General features: G+C 40.0%; 2 protein-coding genes across 5 annotated transcripts in view; both read right to left on the bottom strand.

Annotated features, from left to right (window-relative positions):
- The window catches only part of ZNF609 (zinc finger protein 609), a 212,111-nt gene extending 211,780 nt beyond the window's left edge, over positions 1 to 331 (bottom strand). Inside the window, exon 1 of the mRNA XM_029950722.1 lies at positions 307 to 331. The gene's annotated coding sequence lies outside the window, so the exon portion shown is untranslated. The remainder of the gene's footprint in view (positions 1 to 306) is intronic.
- Positions 332 to 5,080: 4,749 nt separating this feature from the next.
- Positions 5,081 to 20,044, bottom strand: part of TRIP4 (thyroid hormone receptor interactor 4) — a 68,212-nt gene continuing 53,248 nt past the window's right edge. For 3 of the 4 annotated variants that reach the window (XM_029952020.1, XM_029952022.1, XM_029952023.1), the window contains 2 exons: positions 12,875 to 12,977; positions 5,081 to 5,384 (listed from right to left, as the gene is read on the bottom strand). In XM_029952020.1, the coding sequence (XP_029807880.1) occupies positions 5,317 to 5,384; positions 12,875 to 12,977 (171 nt within the window). In that variant the 3' untranslated portion in view covers positions 5,081 to 5,316. Of the gene's footprint in view, positions 5,385 to 12,874; positions 12,978 to 13,593; positions 13,693 to 20,044 lie in introns of those variants that run through there. The other variant, XM_029952021.1, reaches the window with a different exon arrangement.

Here is a 20,044-nt window from a genome sequence, read left to right as displayed (position 1 = left end):
CGGTGCCGCTGTGTCCGGGGCCGCGGGTCCCTCAGCCGCCACCGCCGCCGCCGCCGCCGCGATCCGGGACAACCAGGGCCGCCCCGAAGACCTGGACACTGGACTACCGGGCCCTCGGATCCGGATTCTGGGCTGCTGTGGAGTCTGGAGCGGGAGAGCGCCGGGGAAACCCGGAACCTGGATGAAAGAGCCAAATCCTGGGTCTCGGAATGCACGGTCACACGGAGCCCGGATTATAGAGTCGTAGCTCTGGGAATGCTGGAAAACCCGGCGAGCCGGTTAAAACAGAGATAAACTCGAAGAAACCTGGATTGGAGAGCTCGAACCTAACGCTCTCTCCTCGTGGAAAGAACTCTCGCTGGATCAGACTTCTCGCAGAGAGGTCTCTGGGGCTGAGGGGGGGGGAGGGGGAAGTATCGTATTTTAAATACAGAAGACACCAGTTCCGTAGGTATCTTTCAACCGTGAGGTGAGGAAAAGGCCATAAGGCGTCTGAACGTTAACATCCACAAAGAACAGAAGAGCAAGGACAGCTCAGAATGGTTTCATCCATTTTATCCCTTGGTTCACCAAAGTATCAACCCCCTAATTTTTTATCCTTTGTTCTCCAGTTTTTTTAGGATTAGCATTTGTTTTCCTCTCCAAAGTGCCAATTTCTTATCTTTCTATATCCTTTTTCATCTCACCATCGTATATCACCAAATCTCGTTGCTTATTATCTAAAAGCCCTTTTCTGTCTTTCTCCAACCCACCATTCTTTTTCTAACGACTGTGACTTTTATCTTTCCTTATCTGTCATTCATCTGTTACTGCCCAGCGCACTACTACATAGTAGACATTCAATGTTTACGTGAACCCTCCCACTCGCCTCTTGCTTGTGAAACAAACTCTCCATGACCTCCACCCTAAAATTTCCACCTCCTTCCACAGCAAACTGAAATTTCTTAATTCTCAAGGCTCACCATTGTTAGCCCCCCCTTACGTCCTCCCTGTGTCCTTGACCATCTTAGCCCTGCAGTTTTGTCTTTCCTTTCTTCCCTTATCCTGAGGCATCCTTCAACAGTGCCACTCAAAATAGTGTGTGACTTGGGGATTGAGCCAGGTCATAAAACCCCTTTACTCTTCATCTACACACACACAGACAGCACACAAAGCCGAGGAAGAATAATTTCACTTTGGTCCCCCAAAATTCAACTTGTTTTACTACAGTAGAGGACAGAATTGATCCCAGGTGACACTTCCAGTCTTTACTGGGCAATGTTACAAGTGAGGATTCAACTACTTAGCAGGTAAGAAAGAATAGGGGTTGGTATTTTAGACTTAGATGTGACTTAATTAAGAGTCATCATGTGTTGAAGAGCGTGACTATCTTTGGAGAGGACTGGACTGCAGAAATAGGGAACAAAGGAAAATAAACACTCCTACAGTGAGCCTCAATTTTTAGCCAAACAAAGTTCTCAAGCCTGGAAGAATCACCAAAAAGTCTCATGTGACTGATACTCTCTAACACTCAAAGAGTCTTAAGTTTTGACTTCCTATTCCTCTAGACCAGCGATAGGCAAATTATGGCTCATGCACTCATTGCCTGTTTTGGTATGTCCCATGAGCTAAGAGTGGTTTTGTTTTTGTTTTGTTTTTTTTTACATTCTTAAATGGGTGAAAAATAATCAAAAGAGTATTTTGTGATGTGAGAATTAATATGAAATTCAAATTTCAGTGTCCACAAATAAAGTTTTATGGACTCATAGCCACACTCATCATTTATGTATCATCTGTGGATTCATTTGCACTGTCACAGCAGAACTGAATAGATGTAACAGAAACTGTATGACCTGGAAAGCCTAAAATATGTGCTATCTAGCCCTTTACAGAAAATGTGTGCTGATCTGTGCTCCAAACAAACTGTCCAATAGAACTTTCTGCAATGATGAAAATGTTCTGTATTTATGCCTTCCAGTTTAAAAGCCACTAGCCACACGTGGCTGTTTGGGCTCTCGAAATATGGTTAATATGACTGAAGAACTGAATTCTTAATTTCATTTAATTTAAATAACCACATGTGGCTAGTGGCTACCATATTAGACGGTATAGCTCTAGACTCTTGTCAAATCTTCTGTACTCACATTTTTTTTTGCCCCTTATGCCAACATCTTACTCCCTTCCTATGTCACAATTCTATATGGATTCTCAGTCCCTCCCATCTACACACTACCCCCCGCCCCGATTTATCTGACTCCAAACTAGGAAGCAACATTTACTAGGGTTTTTTTCTGGGCTCTTGATTGTCACAACTGAAATCTGAAATCTGATCAGTCAACCAAGTTTCATCCCATGAATTAATCCACATTATGTGCACACATATAAATGGACAGACATTTACACAGTTTCTTTGTGTCAGATGGAACTGTGGCTATGTTCTTTCTTCTCTGCATGAGAGAAGTAGAAAAGTCTTCCACATGCTGGATCCCTTGTTGCTGCTGGTGTCTGTGATATGGATCACCTCCCTCCAAACACATTCACAGAAGCTGAGAACAGCAGATGTGTACTTGCTATTTGAATCTCAAGGAAAAAAAAAAAACCTTCATCACAGGCCTTTCTTTCCTCCTCCTAGGCCTAATAAACTGAAGTTAGTTGATTTCTCTAGTTTAATAGATTCTTGCTTTTTTTACTGGCCTTTTCTAGCTGGGCAAGAGAACAACCCCAACACTGTCTCAGTCTTGGCTAGGAGTGCTAGCAAAAGCATTAAAAAAATTTTACCAAACTAAATGAAATCCATTTAAATAGGCTTTAGTATAGACAGCAGTTAAAATGGAAAGAGATTAAGGGTTATAAGTCATAAAAACCCTAACTTTGTAATTTTTGTAAAAGTAATCTTTAAAGTCTAAATTTTTCACTTCTGTCCCATCAGAGGTTTGCATTAAACACTTCGAGCTTAAAAAGAAAAAAAGGGACACCTAGTTCTCTCTCTAGATTAGCTATACCAAGCAAAAAACCCCTTACTCCATTCCAAACATCTAACTGCAAAGTCAAAGCCTCCTAAATCCTGAGAAAGTATCTTATTTCATGTATATTCAACTTTGAGCTTACATAATTGAGACAGGACCCTGTCTAGAAAAGCAAAAACAAAAAACACTAAGTCCTTCAGGTACTATACAAATTGAGAGCCACTGAACCCAACCATCCAAAAGGGGGCACAGATATTTAGGCTGCAAAAGAAAACCAGCTCAGAAATGTGAAACTTCCCTCAGGCCAAGCTGTCCCAGAGTTAACAGGGTCAGTGCAAAGTGTTGTAAAGCACTGAAAGGCAATTCCTGAGCGAGTTTGTACTCAGGATGCTAAGAATTTCCACTAGGCTTTAAATTATGCTATTCATCACTGAGCAACTGACGGCCATCTTACCCCCAAGTCTCTCCCACACTTCCTCCCTGGTGTCCCACAAATAAAAGAGAGACTTTACACCACCAAACACCATGTGAACTAAAGACTGGCTTTCACAGTCTAACCATGAAAAGAAGTTTCCAAGTTACTCTGCCATTTACTCATGTGGCTCCAGCTGCATATTTTGGATGCTGAGGTGGGTTCTTGTAAACCTGTAATGTTCTTGTAAACTTTCTTATCACAGCACACAAAATGGTTGTATAACCTGAACTCTTGCAGCTCCTGATGTTTTTCTTTAGGCATGTACACACAATCTATTCAGGTGGGAAAAAAATCAATCCAGACCCTTCTGTGCTCAAGCTGTCATTCACATAAAAAGGCAGGTAACTTTTTGTGGTTTTTGTTCCCTAGGTCCTTCACCTCCTGCCTTTCAGTTTTATTTTGGTATTTAGAAAACCAGTCAATTCCAGTGCAGAATTCAAGGTATTACTGTTTGGTAAACTATTAACACAGTATGGCTTCATTAATAATACAAGGGTCTTCAGGAGACCAGAAGGAGACTTTTTTTTTCCCTCTAAACAAGTACCATTAGCTGTCCTTTCCACTTTCTCTACAGAAGTTGAACAGGAAAAGAAAGAGAATACTGCATGCTTGCATTACCCGAACAAGAATTGGGTAGGTTTTCCCTGGGAATCCAGAGCGATCAGGCCCCCACAAAACCAGTGCCTAGAGCTATGCAACAACCAGGGTTCACAGTTGAGTGAACATCAATGCATATGAGTGGAGGCATTTCAATGCAAATACATGCTGAATATGAAGGATTAAAGAAAGGGGAAATTAATCTTTTTCATAACACAGGGCACTTTTTTCTCCCTCCTGCGCGCTCTCTTTTTTAAGTCATGCACACAACTGCTGGAGGGAATCCAACTTCCCTAGTGTGGTGGCGGTGCTTTATAAAAAGCAGAACATACACATTTAAGACCATGAATTTCCTAAGGATGCCAGCAACTGAGATTCTGACAGCTTTACTGAGCAGACTCAGAAAAAAAGCGCTTCACTAAGTAGGGCCAGACTGACGAATAAAAAAATCTCATTTCAAATCAACCTTTTTTTCCAAAGCTCATAGCTTCCTGAGGTGTGAATGGCTTAAAAGGTTGGGTTTCGGCATTTGGGGGTATATGAATACATTTATTGAAGGGACTTTATTTTTAATTTGTTTTTAATTGCTCCATCCAAGTGATGCTTTTGCAACACCCAAAAAATAAACAGGGCAGTTGCATGCTGCTTGAGCAGGTAGCTCTATCTTCTCCCAGTCTGATCTTCTTATGCCCTAACACCTCAAACCAAAGAATAAAGTGGCAGCACCTTTTCAGGTTATCCCTTAAAATAAAAAAATCCACCAATGAAGGTTATTATTCAGCTTTTGAAGACTGCTCACTCCAAGACATGTTGGACTAGAGCAAAAAACTTGTTAAAAGCCTTTCTGTCCTATCAGAGGTTTGCATTAAACATAGCATTCCTCAAACATCTTAATACTCCAACCAGGCTATTACTTTGAAAAGAAATTTTAAAATTCAAGTACTCTCTCAAAAAAATTGTTAACCTATGCTAAGAATTTTCCCAACCTCAAATCCAAGCGTCAGAAAGGAATTTCCAACTTGTTCTTTTCTGATACCATTTTGAGAAAAATGTCAAAGACCTAGGATTTTTAAAATAGCATTTTATAAATAATGTATTCAAAGATTTTGACCTACTACATAAAGTACGAATCCCACTCTTTAAGAAAAATATACAGATTTAGGTAAGAGTTTAAATTCTGAAAGATTCAAGCCTGATGCCAAGCCTTTAGATTTCTAATGCTTCAATTCCAAAGGACCAGTGGATAGCAATTTTAGTACACAAAACTCCACTATGCTGTATAGCTCCTTTTCTCCTGGGTCAGACAGCTTTATTCTGCTTCATTAACCCCTTCTTTGCTCCTTGATGGATCTTGGAATCCAGTTTCCCTGTAAGGGAGAAAAAGAAGCCTCATTATTTATTTTTTATATTTGCAATGCAAATCTTTCATGGCCTCCCAGGTCTTCTGGTTCCTGTTTTCCTGTCACATTTAATTACCTTGCTTCAGGACTTAAGATACTTTCAAACTTCAGAGTTTCATTCGGTAAGAATGAGGAAATAGTGGGAACACTGTTTAAGGACACACGAATGTGGACACACACACACACACACACACACACACACACACAAGAAGTATTCGTCTAAAGAGCCTAAATCGTTAATATTTCTAATTTTGTAGCTTGTAAAAAAGAAACACCACGTTTTTCAGGAGGTCTCATGCTAAGGCAAGTTTTAAAAGAATACATACATATAATAAAGGAAGGCATTTCACACAGTGGGAAACTCATTCCTCTGACCTGTTAACTGGCTGAGCATAATGCATGAACCTCCCTCACAGTGAGAAAAGCAGTTCAGTTCACCCCTTTGCTGCCTCAGACTTAATAGGGGGAGTGACCTGAAACAGTGGAGTAGAATCCACATGAATGCTTTACTGACAAAGGGCCCCTATCACCAGCTAAGAAGGGCAAAGGTCATAGGCTGTATGACTCTTCTAAGTGTTAAAGTTAGAAAACAAGCAACCTTCCAGTCCCAGGTGACCCTAATGAGAGGTACTTTACTGATGTGGTCCCTGACCTCTGACTCCTCAGATTTAACAGGACAGTTTGGTTCAGTGGTAGCCGCCTTAGAAGCCATCCATATCATGCATGAAGACAATCTTAACAAAGTTTCTGTCTGTCTTACACATTGATTTCTCCCACAAAGAGTCTCACTTAAGTCAATAGTGATGCTGGCACAGAACTGAAACAGAAACAGGTCAGTTCAGCCTCAGCATTAAAAAAAAAAAATTAACAAATAAACAAGGAGCTTCCCTTTAAGACATGCCAGGTGTATTACAGCCCACACCTGTAACTGCCCCACCCCATTTTGTGATTTTCATTTATTACAGCAATCAGGTGTATAAGAAAGAGTGGTGGACTAGAGGTCAGGAGACTCAGGTGCTAGTGCATCCCTTCTGTGTTATTAACAAGCTGTAAAACCTGGGCCAAGTCATTTAGACTCTCTAGACTTTATAACTCTCACTTGTCCAACTAAGAATACAGGTCTTGATTACTGCAAAAATTTGGGAGAAAAATAACCTCAGGGTGCCCTGGTGACTTTCAGCTCAGGTCATGATCCCAGGGTTGTGGGATCGAGCCCCTTATTGAGCTCCATCTGCACTGAGTGTGGAATCTGCTTAAGATTCTCTCTCTTTCTCTCTCTCTCTCTATCCCCCCTCCTTCCACCCATCTCCCCCACTCATGCTCTCTCCCTCAAATAAGATTTAAAAAAAAATTAAAAATAATCGCCATCTAGTAAGTTCCCCTTGCTTTGTTTTCTTTTTCTCGTCATCTCTCTAGGGGTATACCTGTCTCTGGAACAGCATTACATCCTTTTCTGGGCTTCCTCAGAAACCATCACTAAGCAATATCCTGAATGCTATCCACAAGCATTGTCACAATGCTGTTGATTTTAATTTAGGCTTTAGAGCACAGAGTATTCCCAGGGATTTAAGAGTCTTTCATCCCCCAGGCTGCCCAGCTGGAAATCCGAAAATGTGCCAGCAATCTGGCAAAAAGCACTATTACAAGGCAAGTTTGCCTTTGTATCCCTAACACTACCATAGTGAGCATCCAATGGTAGGTGCTCAGTAAATGTGCTCATCAAATGAATTAAACAAAGAAGGCAAGGCAGACATTACAAATTCCAGAACCTTTGCATTATAGGGACTAAATAACCAAAATTAGCAGATATCTGATAATTTAAGTAACCAAAATTAGCAGATATCTAAACATAAGAGTATCCATTGAAAAGGTGGTGGTACCCAGAGGTATATAGAAGTATTGCATCTCACTCAACTTTTTAGGACAAGCTAGGACAGAATTCAGAATCCCACTTAGGACTGCAGACTTCTAGTTCTCTCTATTGAGTAGTTAGAAGACTGAACTTCAAGCTGTAGTCCCAAGACTCCCTAGCTTTATGTGAGGAAGTCACCTAGTCACTCTTGTCCTTAGCTTTTTCGATAGTAAGAGGAAACTGGACCACATTGTACAGGAACCTTCTTCCAGCTATATGATAACTGTGCCCTAAAAATGAAATGTGATTAGAATAATTTGTTTCTGAGGCAGTCTGATAAAGTGCAAAGAGCAGGAAAACGAGAGATAGAAAGATGTGAGCAAAATACAACTTCTATAAACCTGTTTATTCAACTGAAAAGTGAAAGGAGTAAAAAATACCTAACTTACATAGTTATTGAGAGAATTATAGCTAACATTATTTGCTTTGTAAATACCAAGCACTATGCTAAGTTGTTCTATATACATTAAGTCATTTAATCCAATAATTAATTGAAATACTGTATGTTAGGGGTGCCTGGGTGGCTCAGTCGGTTAAGCCTCCGGCTTCGGCTCAGGACAGATCTCACGTTCATGGGTTCGAGCCCCGCGTCAGGCTCTGTGCTGACAGCAGGCTCTGTGCTGACAGCTAGCTCAGAGCCTGGAGCCTGCTTCTGGTTCTGTCTCCTTCTCTCTCTGCCCCTCCCTCTCTCATGCTCTGTCTCTCTCTGTATCAAAAATAAATAAAACATTTTTTAAAAAAATTAAAAAAAAGAAATACTGTATGTTAAAATGCTTCATAAACTCAAAATTCTCTGAAAAAGTAAGGGTAGTCATATTTATGCTGAGGCTTGGGAGTGTGTTTCTTACCTATGGTCTCAGTTTACCTTTAACTCCAGGCAAGTCTAACTATATGTATTTCAGATTCCTCTTCTAAAAAAAAGAGCCATTACCTTTTTGACACCCTCAAAGCTTTACTGTGTAAGAACATTCCAAGCATAATCTTCGGAAAACTCAAATCTGATTGTGAAAGCCCTCAAGTGAGACCGGCTCAGGTAAGATCAACCCTATGAAGCAAAGCATTCAATGGGTAAGGGAACTAAGCCCTGGCACCAGGGATGATGTCATAAAATGGAAAACTAATAGGTGGAAGGAGATATAAAGGAAGTAGGTCTTCTGAAGCATTCCCAGGGATTCAGAAATTCTTTCATCCCCTAGACTGCCTAAGAAAACTATACATGTGGCAGCAATCTGTAAGCTTCTTGTAAGTAAGGGCTTCTTCACATCCCTAACATCTATCACAGTGACTGCCAACAGTGGTAAACTTGGGCCAGTTGTAGACAATGAAGGCAAGGGACTGTGGCTTCCTGCATGAAGGAGCAGTCACCACAATTCCCCTCAGATGGCAGGAATTCTGAACTAGTTCTAGTTCAGCCTCATCTTTCAAGACTTGGGATCTGGACAATTAACTACAGTTACATACAGTGCACTCTTTTAAAAGCAGAGTGGTGATGCTTAGTTTTTGTATTTGCCCAATAATTTTACATTGAATACCTACAGCATTTCAGTGTTAACCACATCCTTAATCATGGTGCCTAAAGAAAATCAAATGCATGTGCAGCAGATGGACAAGAAGTTAAAAGGGGAAAAAGTATTGTCATCAATTGATATTAACTCTCCTATGGATTTCCACATGCTTTGCATAACATAAAAGGCAGTACTTGCATGAGTTTATAGAGCATGTAGTTCATTTAATGTAAAAAGATTTTCTTTATCTCTTTGAGCATTTAACCTAGATATTCTACTATACTTCTGTGCATTTCCTAATTTGAGCAGACACACAGCCAAGTGATATCATACTGCACACTTGAGTTTTCTGAACTATTTCAAGAAACATAATTATCCCCAGGTCAAACAAGCTCAAGTTTATGTGTCCAAAAGCATAAATCAAAATATATGCCTTTACTTCCAGTTATGGAATGAGTAAGTCATGGGAATAAAAGGTTCAGCAAGAAAACATAGTGATATCATATTAGTATTATATGGTGACAGATGGTAGCCACACTTGTGATGAGCATAGCATAATGTACAGAGATGCTGAATCACTATGTTATAAACTTGTAACTAATGTAACACTGTTGGTCAACTATAGTCAAAAAACTAAAAAATGTATACATACCTTTAAATTTAAGGCATACACACATGCACACACACACACACACACACACGGTACAACAGGTAAATAGGTTGTATTATAAAGTTTATTTGCAAGTCAAAGTTTGGAATTTAGAATATATCTCATAGAACTAATCTACGAAAGATTCCTAAGCCATCCTACAAAATAAAAACAAGAACAAAAATATTTAACCCATAGCACTGTAATTGGAGAGTATTATTAATATTGTGGATCTTAACCATTTAGTGTAACAATACAGCTAGAAGAAAATGTGAAGCATTTCAGATTAACAGCCAACTATGTCTTTTCCCCTGTGGCAATGACAGTAAAGACATTTTCTAGCTGTAAGCTACTGAAAGTGACTCCTTTTGACTACAAGAAAGTTCTGGCAGAGTCTAAGATTTTTAGAGATGGTAAAGAGGAATGAAGGATGAAGGAATGAAGGAGTTATAGGGAGTAGAAATTTCACACCAAACTAAATTCTCAGGTATGATGGTTCCTTCTCAATAGAATTTTTTTTTTCCAGGGCACCTGGCTGGCTCAGTCAGTAGTGCATGCAACTCTTAATGTCATGGTCACAAGTTCAAGCCCCATGTTGGGTGTGGAATCTAAAGAATTTTTTTTTTTTAAGGCACACAGGGATTGGTGTCCCTTTTTCTCTTTAAATTTCGCTATTATTTCTAACCAATGTTTCACTTTGGCCTAACAAATGAGCTGCAGTCTCACAATTTTTCCCTGAAACAAGGATACAGCCCATTTGGCTTTTTAAAGCTTTTAACTAATAGAAACAATGGGGAGAAGACAGGTTACTAAGGCTTTCCCTTAAGAGCCTCACTCCCCCCACCCCTTACTGAGAAAAACAGAGGCCATATATGTAATAAAGGTAGGTCTCTTGAGTAGACAAAGTACTGGAGTAAAACATTTCACAGAAATATCTAAACTCTGTTTACACAGAACATTTTCTCACAGGAGCTTAAGCAGCAGATAAAAACCAAGATAGAGGAGGAAGCTAAGAAAAGGTTATGGGGACTAAAGATCAAGTAGCACTGGGTATGGGAGAGAAGACCTAAAATGTTTTCCTCCTACTACCAGTGCTCCTATCAGTGCCTAGAATAAGGTGAGAATGGTACAGGGAGGGATAGAATGCCACAACCAAAAAAGAGGGAGAAGAGAGAAATTTACATTTCTGCACCTGGCTGACTTAGTAGGTGGAGCATGTGACTCTTGATCTTGGGGTTCTGAGTTCAAGCCCCACTTTGGGTGTAGAGATTACTTAAAAATAAAATTTTGGGGCACCTGACTGGGTCAGGAGGTTAAACGTCCAACTCTTGATTTCAGCTGAGGTCATGATCTCAGTTTGTGAAACTGAGCTCCAAATTGGGCTCTGTGCTGACAGTGCTGAGCCTGCTTGGGAGTCTCTCTTTCCCCCTCTCTCTGTCCCTTACTTATACTCATTCTCTCTCTCTCAAAATAAACTTTATAGGGTACCCATGTGGCTCAGTAGGTTGAGCGTCCGACTTCAGCCGTCGGGCTCTGTGCTGACAGCTCAGAGTCTGGAGCCTGCTTCAGATTCTGTGCCTCCCCGCCTCTCTCTCTCTGCCCTTCCCCTCTCTTGTCTATCAAAAATAAACATTAAAAAAATTAAAAATAAACTTTAAAAAATAAATAAAATCTTTAAAAAAATAATAGTGAAATCAATCAATCCATCCTAAATAGTGGAGAGGAAGAAAAATATTTCCAGGGCCACTTGGCAACCAGCTGGGATACAGTCTGAGATAAATATGTAGAAGTCAAAGGCAACTTATGTTCAGATTTTCTGATATATAGGAATCCAAGGAACATATGTCTCATAAATCCTAAGAGTTGCCTAAATTTTGTGATGAATATACATTAACCTAAATTCACACTCTAAGCCTTTTATTTTGTGACTGAAAGCATCAGTGTAGTCAGCTGAGCAATAGCATCGCTATCACTTGTAAGAGGGCCCAGGAACCTGTGTTTTAACAGCTCTCTAGGTGGTTTTTATTTGCAGTCCAGTTTGAAAAGTACTTCTCTATAGCAGAGATTTATCAAATGGCTAGTTGGTCCCCAAGGTGCAGCGTGAGGTAGAACTGTGTACAGCCTGAGACAATGCGTGCCCCCAAATCATCTAGTTCACAGAACGGGGAAGCAGCGTCATAGAGGCACAAAATAGTAACTGACATGAGCAAATGGGAGAGTTGCTGAGGTTGTTTTTATTTATTTTATTATTTTCTTTAATGTTTGTTTATTTTGAGAAAGCATGCATGCAAATGGGGAGGGGCAGGCAGAGGGGGAGGGAGAGAATCTCAAACAAGCTCAGCGCTGTCAGCACAGAACCTTACTCAGGGCTACCTCCATGAACTGCGTTTGCAGTGCGAGATCATGACCCAAGCTGAAATCAAGAGTCAGACACTTAACTGACTGAGCCATCCTGATGCCCCAAGGTTGTTTTTAAAAATAAAGTTAGGCAGAAAGGACACCACTATGTATTTCCTGAGATTGCTTTGAAATAGATAGGCTGAGGTAGGACTAGACAGAGGAAGAGAAGTTGGGAGTAGAGGAAGAGTTGGAGATTGAAAAAGTAAAGTCATCAGAAAGTGATTAAGAAGTGAATACGCAGGGGCGCCGGGGTGGCTCAGTTGGTTGAGCATCCAACTCCTGGTTTCGGCTCAGGTCACGATCTCAGGGTTTGCGGGTCTGAGTGCCATGTCAGGCTCTGCGTTGGCAGTACGGAGCCTGCTTGGGATTCTATTTCCCCCTCTCTCTGCCTCTCTTAGGACAAACTTTAAAAAATAAAATTGAAAAACAGAAGTGAATATGCAGGAATACGAAGAGGGTAATATCATAAATACATAAAGCAAAAGTTACAGAAAAATAAATCATTGAGAGGTTTCAAAAAGAGAATGAAAGGGCTAGGGAAGAGCTTTAGGAAGCAGAAATCAAGGGCAAACTGGGAAATGGAGCCTCCAAAACACTCAAAAATAAACAAAAACTTTAGTTTTATTCTTGGATTGAAGACTGAAGAACAATGAATAAATGTCATTATTGCAAGGCATTGGCTTACTACTTTTATGAGCAGTGCAGCAGAGCAAAGCATACTCTTTTGGCTGACAAATGAGGATTTTAAATGTAATGGGGTCTTAAATGGAAGTTTAGAGTGATTCACTAGCATGCCAATAGTGGTGGCTCAACGTACACTTTGGAAAGGCTATACTGTAGTTAACCTAACATTAAAGTTATCAATAAATATAATCATATTAACCCTCCAACACTTGAGATGCCATGAAACAGAGGAAGAAGAGATTTTTAAAAAGTTGAACACGTGAGATGTGAAGAAAAGAAAATTAGACCATCAAAGTTTGTGACTTACAGATTTTTGGATTTCCTTTAATAGGAAACTTCACAATCATTTCCTGAGGATTTGTGCAGATGAAAACAAATGGAGAATCAGATTCTTGACTCATGTCTGGATACTGTGAAATAGAAAAATAACAAGTTCAGACTAGTTGGGACAAATTTCGAATTTTAGGGAGATCAAAGGATGTCCCAGATTTTACCTCAACATTCTGATGATAGCACTCTCCATTTCAGTCAGGTAAAGAGGATTATGCTCAACAAGCAAGAACAAACCTTCACCTTTCCCCCCGTCTTAGCACAGTGGTCTTATGCAGTCTATTGCCTGCCATTTCTGACTTCCTATAATGAGAACAACTTCTTTAAAAAAGAATACCTCATATATTCCCAGAAGAATCAAAATTGACTGTTCTTTTTCTTTTCTTTAAGGTTATTTATTACATCCAACGTAGGGCTTGAACCCACAACCCCAAGATCAAGAGAAAACTGACTGTTCTTTTAATAAGTGACTGTGAGTTGGGAGATTCACAGGTCTCCTTTTGGAACGTTAGGCACCCCCCTGGTTAACTCAAGTAAAACACTGGAAGGTTTAAGAAAAATAGAACATTTGTGGAAATTCTGCAAGAAATAATCAACAGAGCCCTTCTTTCACTAAAAGGAAGGGAGATGATTCATTCTGAAAGGTATGAACATGCAAAAGCTGTTTTGCTGGATGCATTCCAGACTTACTTAGGGTGAAAAGGTAACTGGTAGAGCAATTCTGAAAATTATTTAGAAGCTTCCTTTGGATCTCTCATCACAAATCTGTGTGAATACTTAGGACTTGTATTCCTTCTGCAAAGACAGACAGAACCTAGGGTAAGACTATGCTGGCCACATAATCACAATTTAAGGAACAACTGAGGGTTGGCGGAAAGTGCTCTCTAGCAATGCCCAAACTGATTTGTTGCTTCATTATTTCCTATCTTGGGATGCCTTGTATTTAGCTTCTTTGACAAATATGACTCATAGGCTGACTATGACTATGGATCAGACTTCATTACCAGAGGAGCCTTTCTCCTACTCGCTACCATCCCAGGTATGAACTTATTTTCCTCTTTTATTCACCTGCTAAGATATATCCTCTAAAGACCAAAGGCTCTAGAGTAGAAATGGAGGTTTCAATAAAATAAGAAAGTTATAATTTCTCTGTAACTAGTGGACGCATAAACAGTTAAAACTTCTTTACTGACCATTTGACCACTCTGTCTTAGGTGGTGAGTAACACTAAGGAGAAAACAGAAGGGATTTTAGCAGCTTTTGGTCCTGCCCACATACCATGGCTTTCAGTGTGAGACAGGGGTGGCATGTACTTTGATAAAACACAGCTTAATATCAAGCATCAGATACAATTATATTCAGAGGCAGGATCAAAATGTTCATGGCAGAAAAGAAAGACTGAAGATGAGAAGGAAAATCCTCTTCTTTCCTTATCCCCTGGATCTTTAGAACTCAAACGAAAGCAGGTTCCAGCTGTTACTGCTGAGATGCTTCGGCAGAAATAAAAGAGAGGCTGCCATCAAGATTTTTCAACCTAATTCTACAAAGGGCAAAACAGCAGCAGTCACAATTCTCATCTCTTCAACTTTCTTCCTCTCCCCTCTGTGTCTTAGAGTGTTGAAGCAGAGGACAGAGTGTTGAGTGCTGCTAGGACCTCATGGTTCTGCTTTTCTAGAACTGCAAGCTATTTCAGTCATTCTCTCCCCATTTCTTCTGCATCAATAAATGTACCCTCTCTACTGAATCAATCCCATTAACAAAATAATTTCTGTAATGTCTGCCATAAAACAAAAACTCTCTAGATTCCACATTTTCAAGCCACTGCCCCATTTCTGATTCTCTTTACAGCAAAATTCATTAAGAGATTATCTGTGCTCTATGCTTCAATTTCATCTATTTTCACTATAAACAGGTTTTCACCCCCATCGCTCCGCCAAAATTATTCTTCATCAACTAAAGGTCATTGTTCACTTCCATGTTACTACATCAAATAGTCAATTTTTCAGTTCTCATCTTAATTGATTTGTAGAACCGGACAGAATTCTTCTCTCCCCCCTTCTTGAAAATATTTCTCACTTGGCTTCCAGGATATCATTCTCTTCCTGGTTTTGCTATTTTACTGATTGCTCATTTCCCCATCCTTTAAATGTTGGGAGTGCTTCAGGGGCCAGGCCTCAGACCTCTTCTCTCTCTACATTCACAACCTTGGGGATTTCCTTCAATCTTTTTTTTTAAATTAAATTTAATTTAAAAACTTTTTAATGTTTGTTTATTTTTCAGAGAGAGAGACACAGAGTATGAGAGGGGGAGGGTCAGAGAGAGAGGGAGACACAGAATCTAAAGCAGGTTCCAGGCTCGAGCTGTCAGCACAGAGGCTGACATGGGGTTTGAACCTACAAACTGTGAGATCATGACCTGAGCTGAAGTTGGCCACTTAGCCGACTGAGCCACCCAGGTGCCTCAGGGATTTCCTTCAATCTTAAGAGTTAAAAAATAACTCCTTAATTTCTAATTATGATAGGTGATGGATAGTAACTAAATTTATTATGGTAATGATTTTGCAACATATACATGTAATAAATCATTCTGTTCTACACTTTACACTAATACAATGTTAGGTGTCAATTATATCTCAATAAAACTGGGGGAAAAAATGAGGTCCTGGAAATGCAAATCTAAATACTAGTTTACGCTCAAGGAATGACTATAATAAAACAAAACAAAAACAAAAATCATGGAAAATAACAAGTACTACTAAGGATGTGAAGGAATTATAACCCTCATGCATTGCTGGTGTGGATGTAAAATAGTGCAGCTGCGGTGGAAAACAGTATGGTGGTTCTTCAAAGAATGAAAGCAATTCCACTTATGGGTATACACCCAAAAGAATTCAAAGTAGCCACTCAAATACTTGTGTATCAATGTTCATAGCACCATGATTCACAATACCCAAGAGTATCCACAATCCAAATGTTCATCAGTAGATGGATGAACAATGCACAGTGGAATATTACACAATCTTAAAAAAGAATCAAATTCTGATACACACTATAACATGGATGAATCTTGAAAAATTATGTTAAGTGAAATAAATCAGGCAAAGGACAAATATTGCATAATTCTACCTGTATGAGGTCCTTAGGATAAGCAAACTCATAGAGAGAAAATAGGGGATGGAAGAGAAGGAAGGAGTTATTCTTTAATAGTACAGAGTTTCTGTTTCAGATGAAGAAATTCTGGTGAAGGATAATGGTGGTGGTTGCACAATATTGGAAACATACTTACTGGGGACTGAATTATATACTTAAAAATGGTTAAAATGATAATGTTTTATCACAATACAAATAAAATTTTTAAAAATCAAGATCCTGAATTTGTTTCCAAACTTGCCCGTGTCTTATCCATACCCCCTTTAAAATGAGTGAATGGGGGCACCTGGGTGGCTCAGTTAAGCACCCCACTTCGGCTCAGGTCATGATCTTGTGGTATGTGGGTTCGAGCCCTGCATCTGGCTGTGTGCCAACAGCTCAGAGCCTCTGATTCTATGTCTCCCCTCTGCCCTGCTCATGCTCTGTCTCTCTCTGTCTCTCAATAATAAATTTAAAAAATGCTAAAAAAAATTTTAAGGGGTGCCTGGGTGGCTCAGTCAGTTAAGCATCCGACTTCGGCTCAGGTCATGATCTCACCATTCCCAAGTTCAAGCCCCACGTCGGGCTCTGTGCTGACAGCTCAGAGCCTGGAGCCTGCTTCAGATTCTGTCTCCCTCTCTCTCTGCCCCTCCCCCGCTCACTCTCTGCTCTGTCTCCCAAAATAAAATCAAGACATTAAAAAAAAAATTAAAAAAATTTTTTCATTTTATTATGAAATAAAATAAATAAATAAATAAATAAAATGAGTGGATGAATCAATGAATGAACAGATAGATCCAGCTAGCTAGCTCTTCCATGTTTCCAGCTGTTCAGGCCAAAACCCCCACAACCAACCCACTGAGAAATCCTGTTAACTCTACCTTCAAAAGATATCCAATACCTTACCACTTCCGAAGACCTCCATAGCTACTCCCTGATCCAAGCCAGCATAATATTTCCTTGGATTACCACAATAGTCTCCTAATTGGTCTCTCTGTTTCTGCCCTTAACCTCTTTCTTTTCTATTTTTAACACAACAGTCAGAACTATTTAAAAAAATGTCTCAGATCATGTCACTCCTCTGCTCAAAACTCTCCAGTGGTTTTTCATCTCACTCAGAATAAAAGCCTAAATTCTCTCTATGACCTTTAGGTCCCTGGACAATCTGGCCCCCCATTTTCTGACACCTTTTTCACCAACTTTCACCCCTACTTTCACTCTACTTGTTGCCATACTGGCTTGCTGTTCCTATTCCTGGGTCTCTGCACTTGCCTATTCCCTCTTCTGGGAGTGCTCTACCCTCCAGCCCAGATATCCACATAGCTTCTTCTCTCTTTCTTCAGAACTTTGTTTAAATGTCAACCTCCCAGTAAGTCTTCCCTAATCATTCTATTTAAAATCACAGCCCCAAACTCCTCACAAACTTGGAAATCTCAACCCTTCTCTCCTTTTTGTTTTTCTTACAGAATTTACCATCATCTGATACTACATAATATTACTTATTTAAATTTTTAAAAGATTTTCTTTTTAAGTAATCCCTATACCCAACATGGGCCTTAAATTCACAACCTATAAGCTTCCAACTTCAGCTGAGGTCATGATCTCACAGCTTGTGAGTTTGAGCCCCACACTGGGCTCTGTGTTGACAGGTTGGAGCCTGAAGCTTACTTTGGATTCTGCCTCCCTCTCTCTCTGTCCCTCCTCACTTTCACACACTCTCTCTCTCTCTTTCTTTCTCTCAAAAATAAACATTAAAAAATTATTTAAAAAAATCACAACCTAGAGATCAAGAGTAGCATGTTCTACCTAGCCAGCCAGTGCCGCTAAATTTTTAAATTTGGCTTTTCTTTACTAGGATGAAAGCTCCATGAAGGCAAGGATTTTTGTCAGTTTTGTTTACTCCTAAGCACCTTGAATCATGCCTGGCACACAGTAGCAACTAATAATTATTTGTTGAATTTGGGGCATTTGGGTGGTTCAGTTGTAAGGATGCAGGTCTGATTCAGGTTTCCCCTCTGACCTTGAAGGCCAGCTAACACCAGTAACATTTCTAAGGGCGGGCGTAAAGATGGAGGTTAAGACTAGTCACGCCCTACATGAGGGTTCTGGGTTCACTCTGTAATTGGTTAAAGTTACTGTCAATGATGTGATACTATAATGATTGGACCCCTGTACCTGTGTCACAATTTCCTGTAACTCCCCCTTCCCAAACTCATAAAAGGCCCTGCCGCCCCAGGTTCTGGGCTCGCTCCACATGGATCCAGCGTGTTGTTGAAGTCTGTGAGCCCGAGTTTAGGCCGGCCGGGCCGAAATTCGTAATAAAGCCCTTTGCTTTTGCATGCGTGCTTCGGCCTCCTTGGCGGTCTCTGGTTTTTGGGGGCAATATTAAAATCTGGGTATAACACAGTCAGTTAAGTGTCCAACTCTTGATCTCAGCCAGGTCTTGATCTCAGGGTTAGGGGGTCAAGCCCCACGGTGGGCTCCATGCTGGGTATAGAACCTACTTAAATTTTTTATTTTGTTGGGGTGCCCGGGTGGCTCAGTTGGTTAAGCATCCGCCTTGAGCTCAGGTCATGATCTCATGGCCTATGAATTCGAACCCCATGTTGGGCTCTGCCCTGACAGCTTGGAGCCTGGAGCCTGCTTCAGATTGGTTCCGTATCTCCCTCTCTCTCTGCCCCTCTCCCATTCATACTGTCTCTCAAAAATGAATAAATGTTAAAAAAAATTTAAAAAAATTTTCTGTTGTTGTTGAATGAAAGAACAATGAATTTATCAACTTGTGCATTAAGGTTATATTAACCATGCTAAATACAAGCATGCTGGGAACTAGGCACTCTTAGGACGATAACCCTGGGTAAAAGCTATCCTGTAATCTGTTACTCCTCAAGCTAAATTAGAACTTTTGTGTCTTAGCAAGTGGGCCAATAAGGCCCTATGTTTAATATAAACTATCCTGACATATATTAATAGAGTAAGCAAATGTCAAATAATGGGGAAAATGATGGACAAATGAAATTACAGAACAAGAGGTTTCTGGGACCCATTCTTGCTTCACAATAAAGATAAACATGAAAATCAACTTTCCAAACTTAATCTAAATCCAAGTTTTATGTGACTATCCCTTTTCCCAAACTCTATGACTGAACTTCAGGAGGCTGACAAGTGTTGGGAAAAGGGGTAGAATATATTAAAGCAAAGTCAGTTTGGCAGAGCCTCAGTACCTCCAGAAAAGCATAGTCACTGCTACTGGGGCCTGGACACTATGGACCATCCTAAACACTAACAAGTCAGTGACTTACAAGAAAGGGATTTTGGGTCTGAAAGTAAAAAAGAGAAAAATGCACCTAATGGAGAGAAAAGTAAATCAGGGGTGCCTGGCTGGCTCAGTCAGTAGAGCATATGACTCTTGATCCTTGGGGCCATAAGTTCAAGCCCCACATTGAGCACAGAGCTTACATTTAAAAAAAAAAAAAAAAAAAAGGAAGAAAAGTAAATTAAGAGAAAGGAGGCTCATATTTGTAAACACTGTGAATAAACTCTGGATGCTTACTGTAGTGAGGGTCAGGGAGACAACACATCAGACAGGTTAAGGAATGTGGATTTTAAGATCAAGCAACTCAAAGCAGCCATTCAAATTCAGTACCAGATTCCTAAGGAAGTTGCTGCTGTTCTTGCCTATGAAAACATGACTCCTATCACCTGGTTTCCAGCCTGATGAGCGGGGGAGGTGGGCCTACTCTTCCTTCATGCCTCATAAATTTCATGGCTGTCTAACATAACAGGTAATTAACTACTAAATAGCCATTTTCTCCTCTTCTCCAGAGGGAAACTTCACCAGTCATCTAGAAAACATTTCTTTTGCCATTTCCACAAGAGAAAAAAAAGCTTAGCAGTTTTTGGCAATCACTAATAATTCAGAGCCTAGTGGCCATTTTCACCAACTCTGCAAGCCTCCATTTAGTCCTTGTACTGAAATGATTAGTAACTCCTAAATGATGTCACTTTTCACAACAAAT

This window comes from Suricata suricatta, chromosome 9 (assembly GCF_006229205.1).
Source record: "Suricata suricatta isolate VVHF042 chromosome 9, meerkat_22Aug2017_6uvM2_HiC, whole genome shotgun sequence".
Taxonomy (NCBI): Eukaryota; Metazoa; Chordata; class Mammalia; order Carnivora; family Herpestidae; genus Suricata; species Suricata suricatta.
Note: the sequence above shows the minus strand (reverse complement) of the source record. Positions and strands in the feature narration are given on the sequence as shown.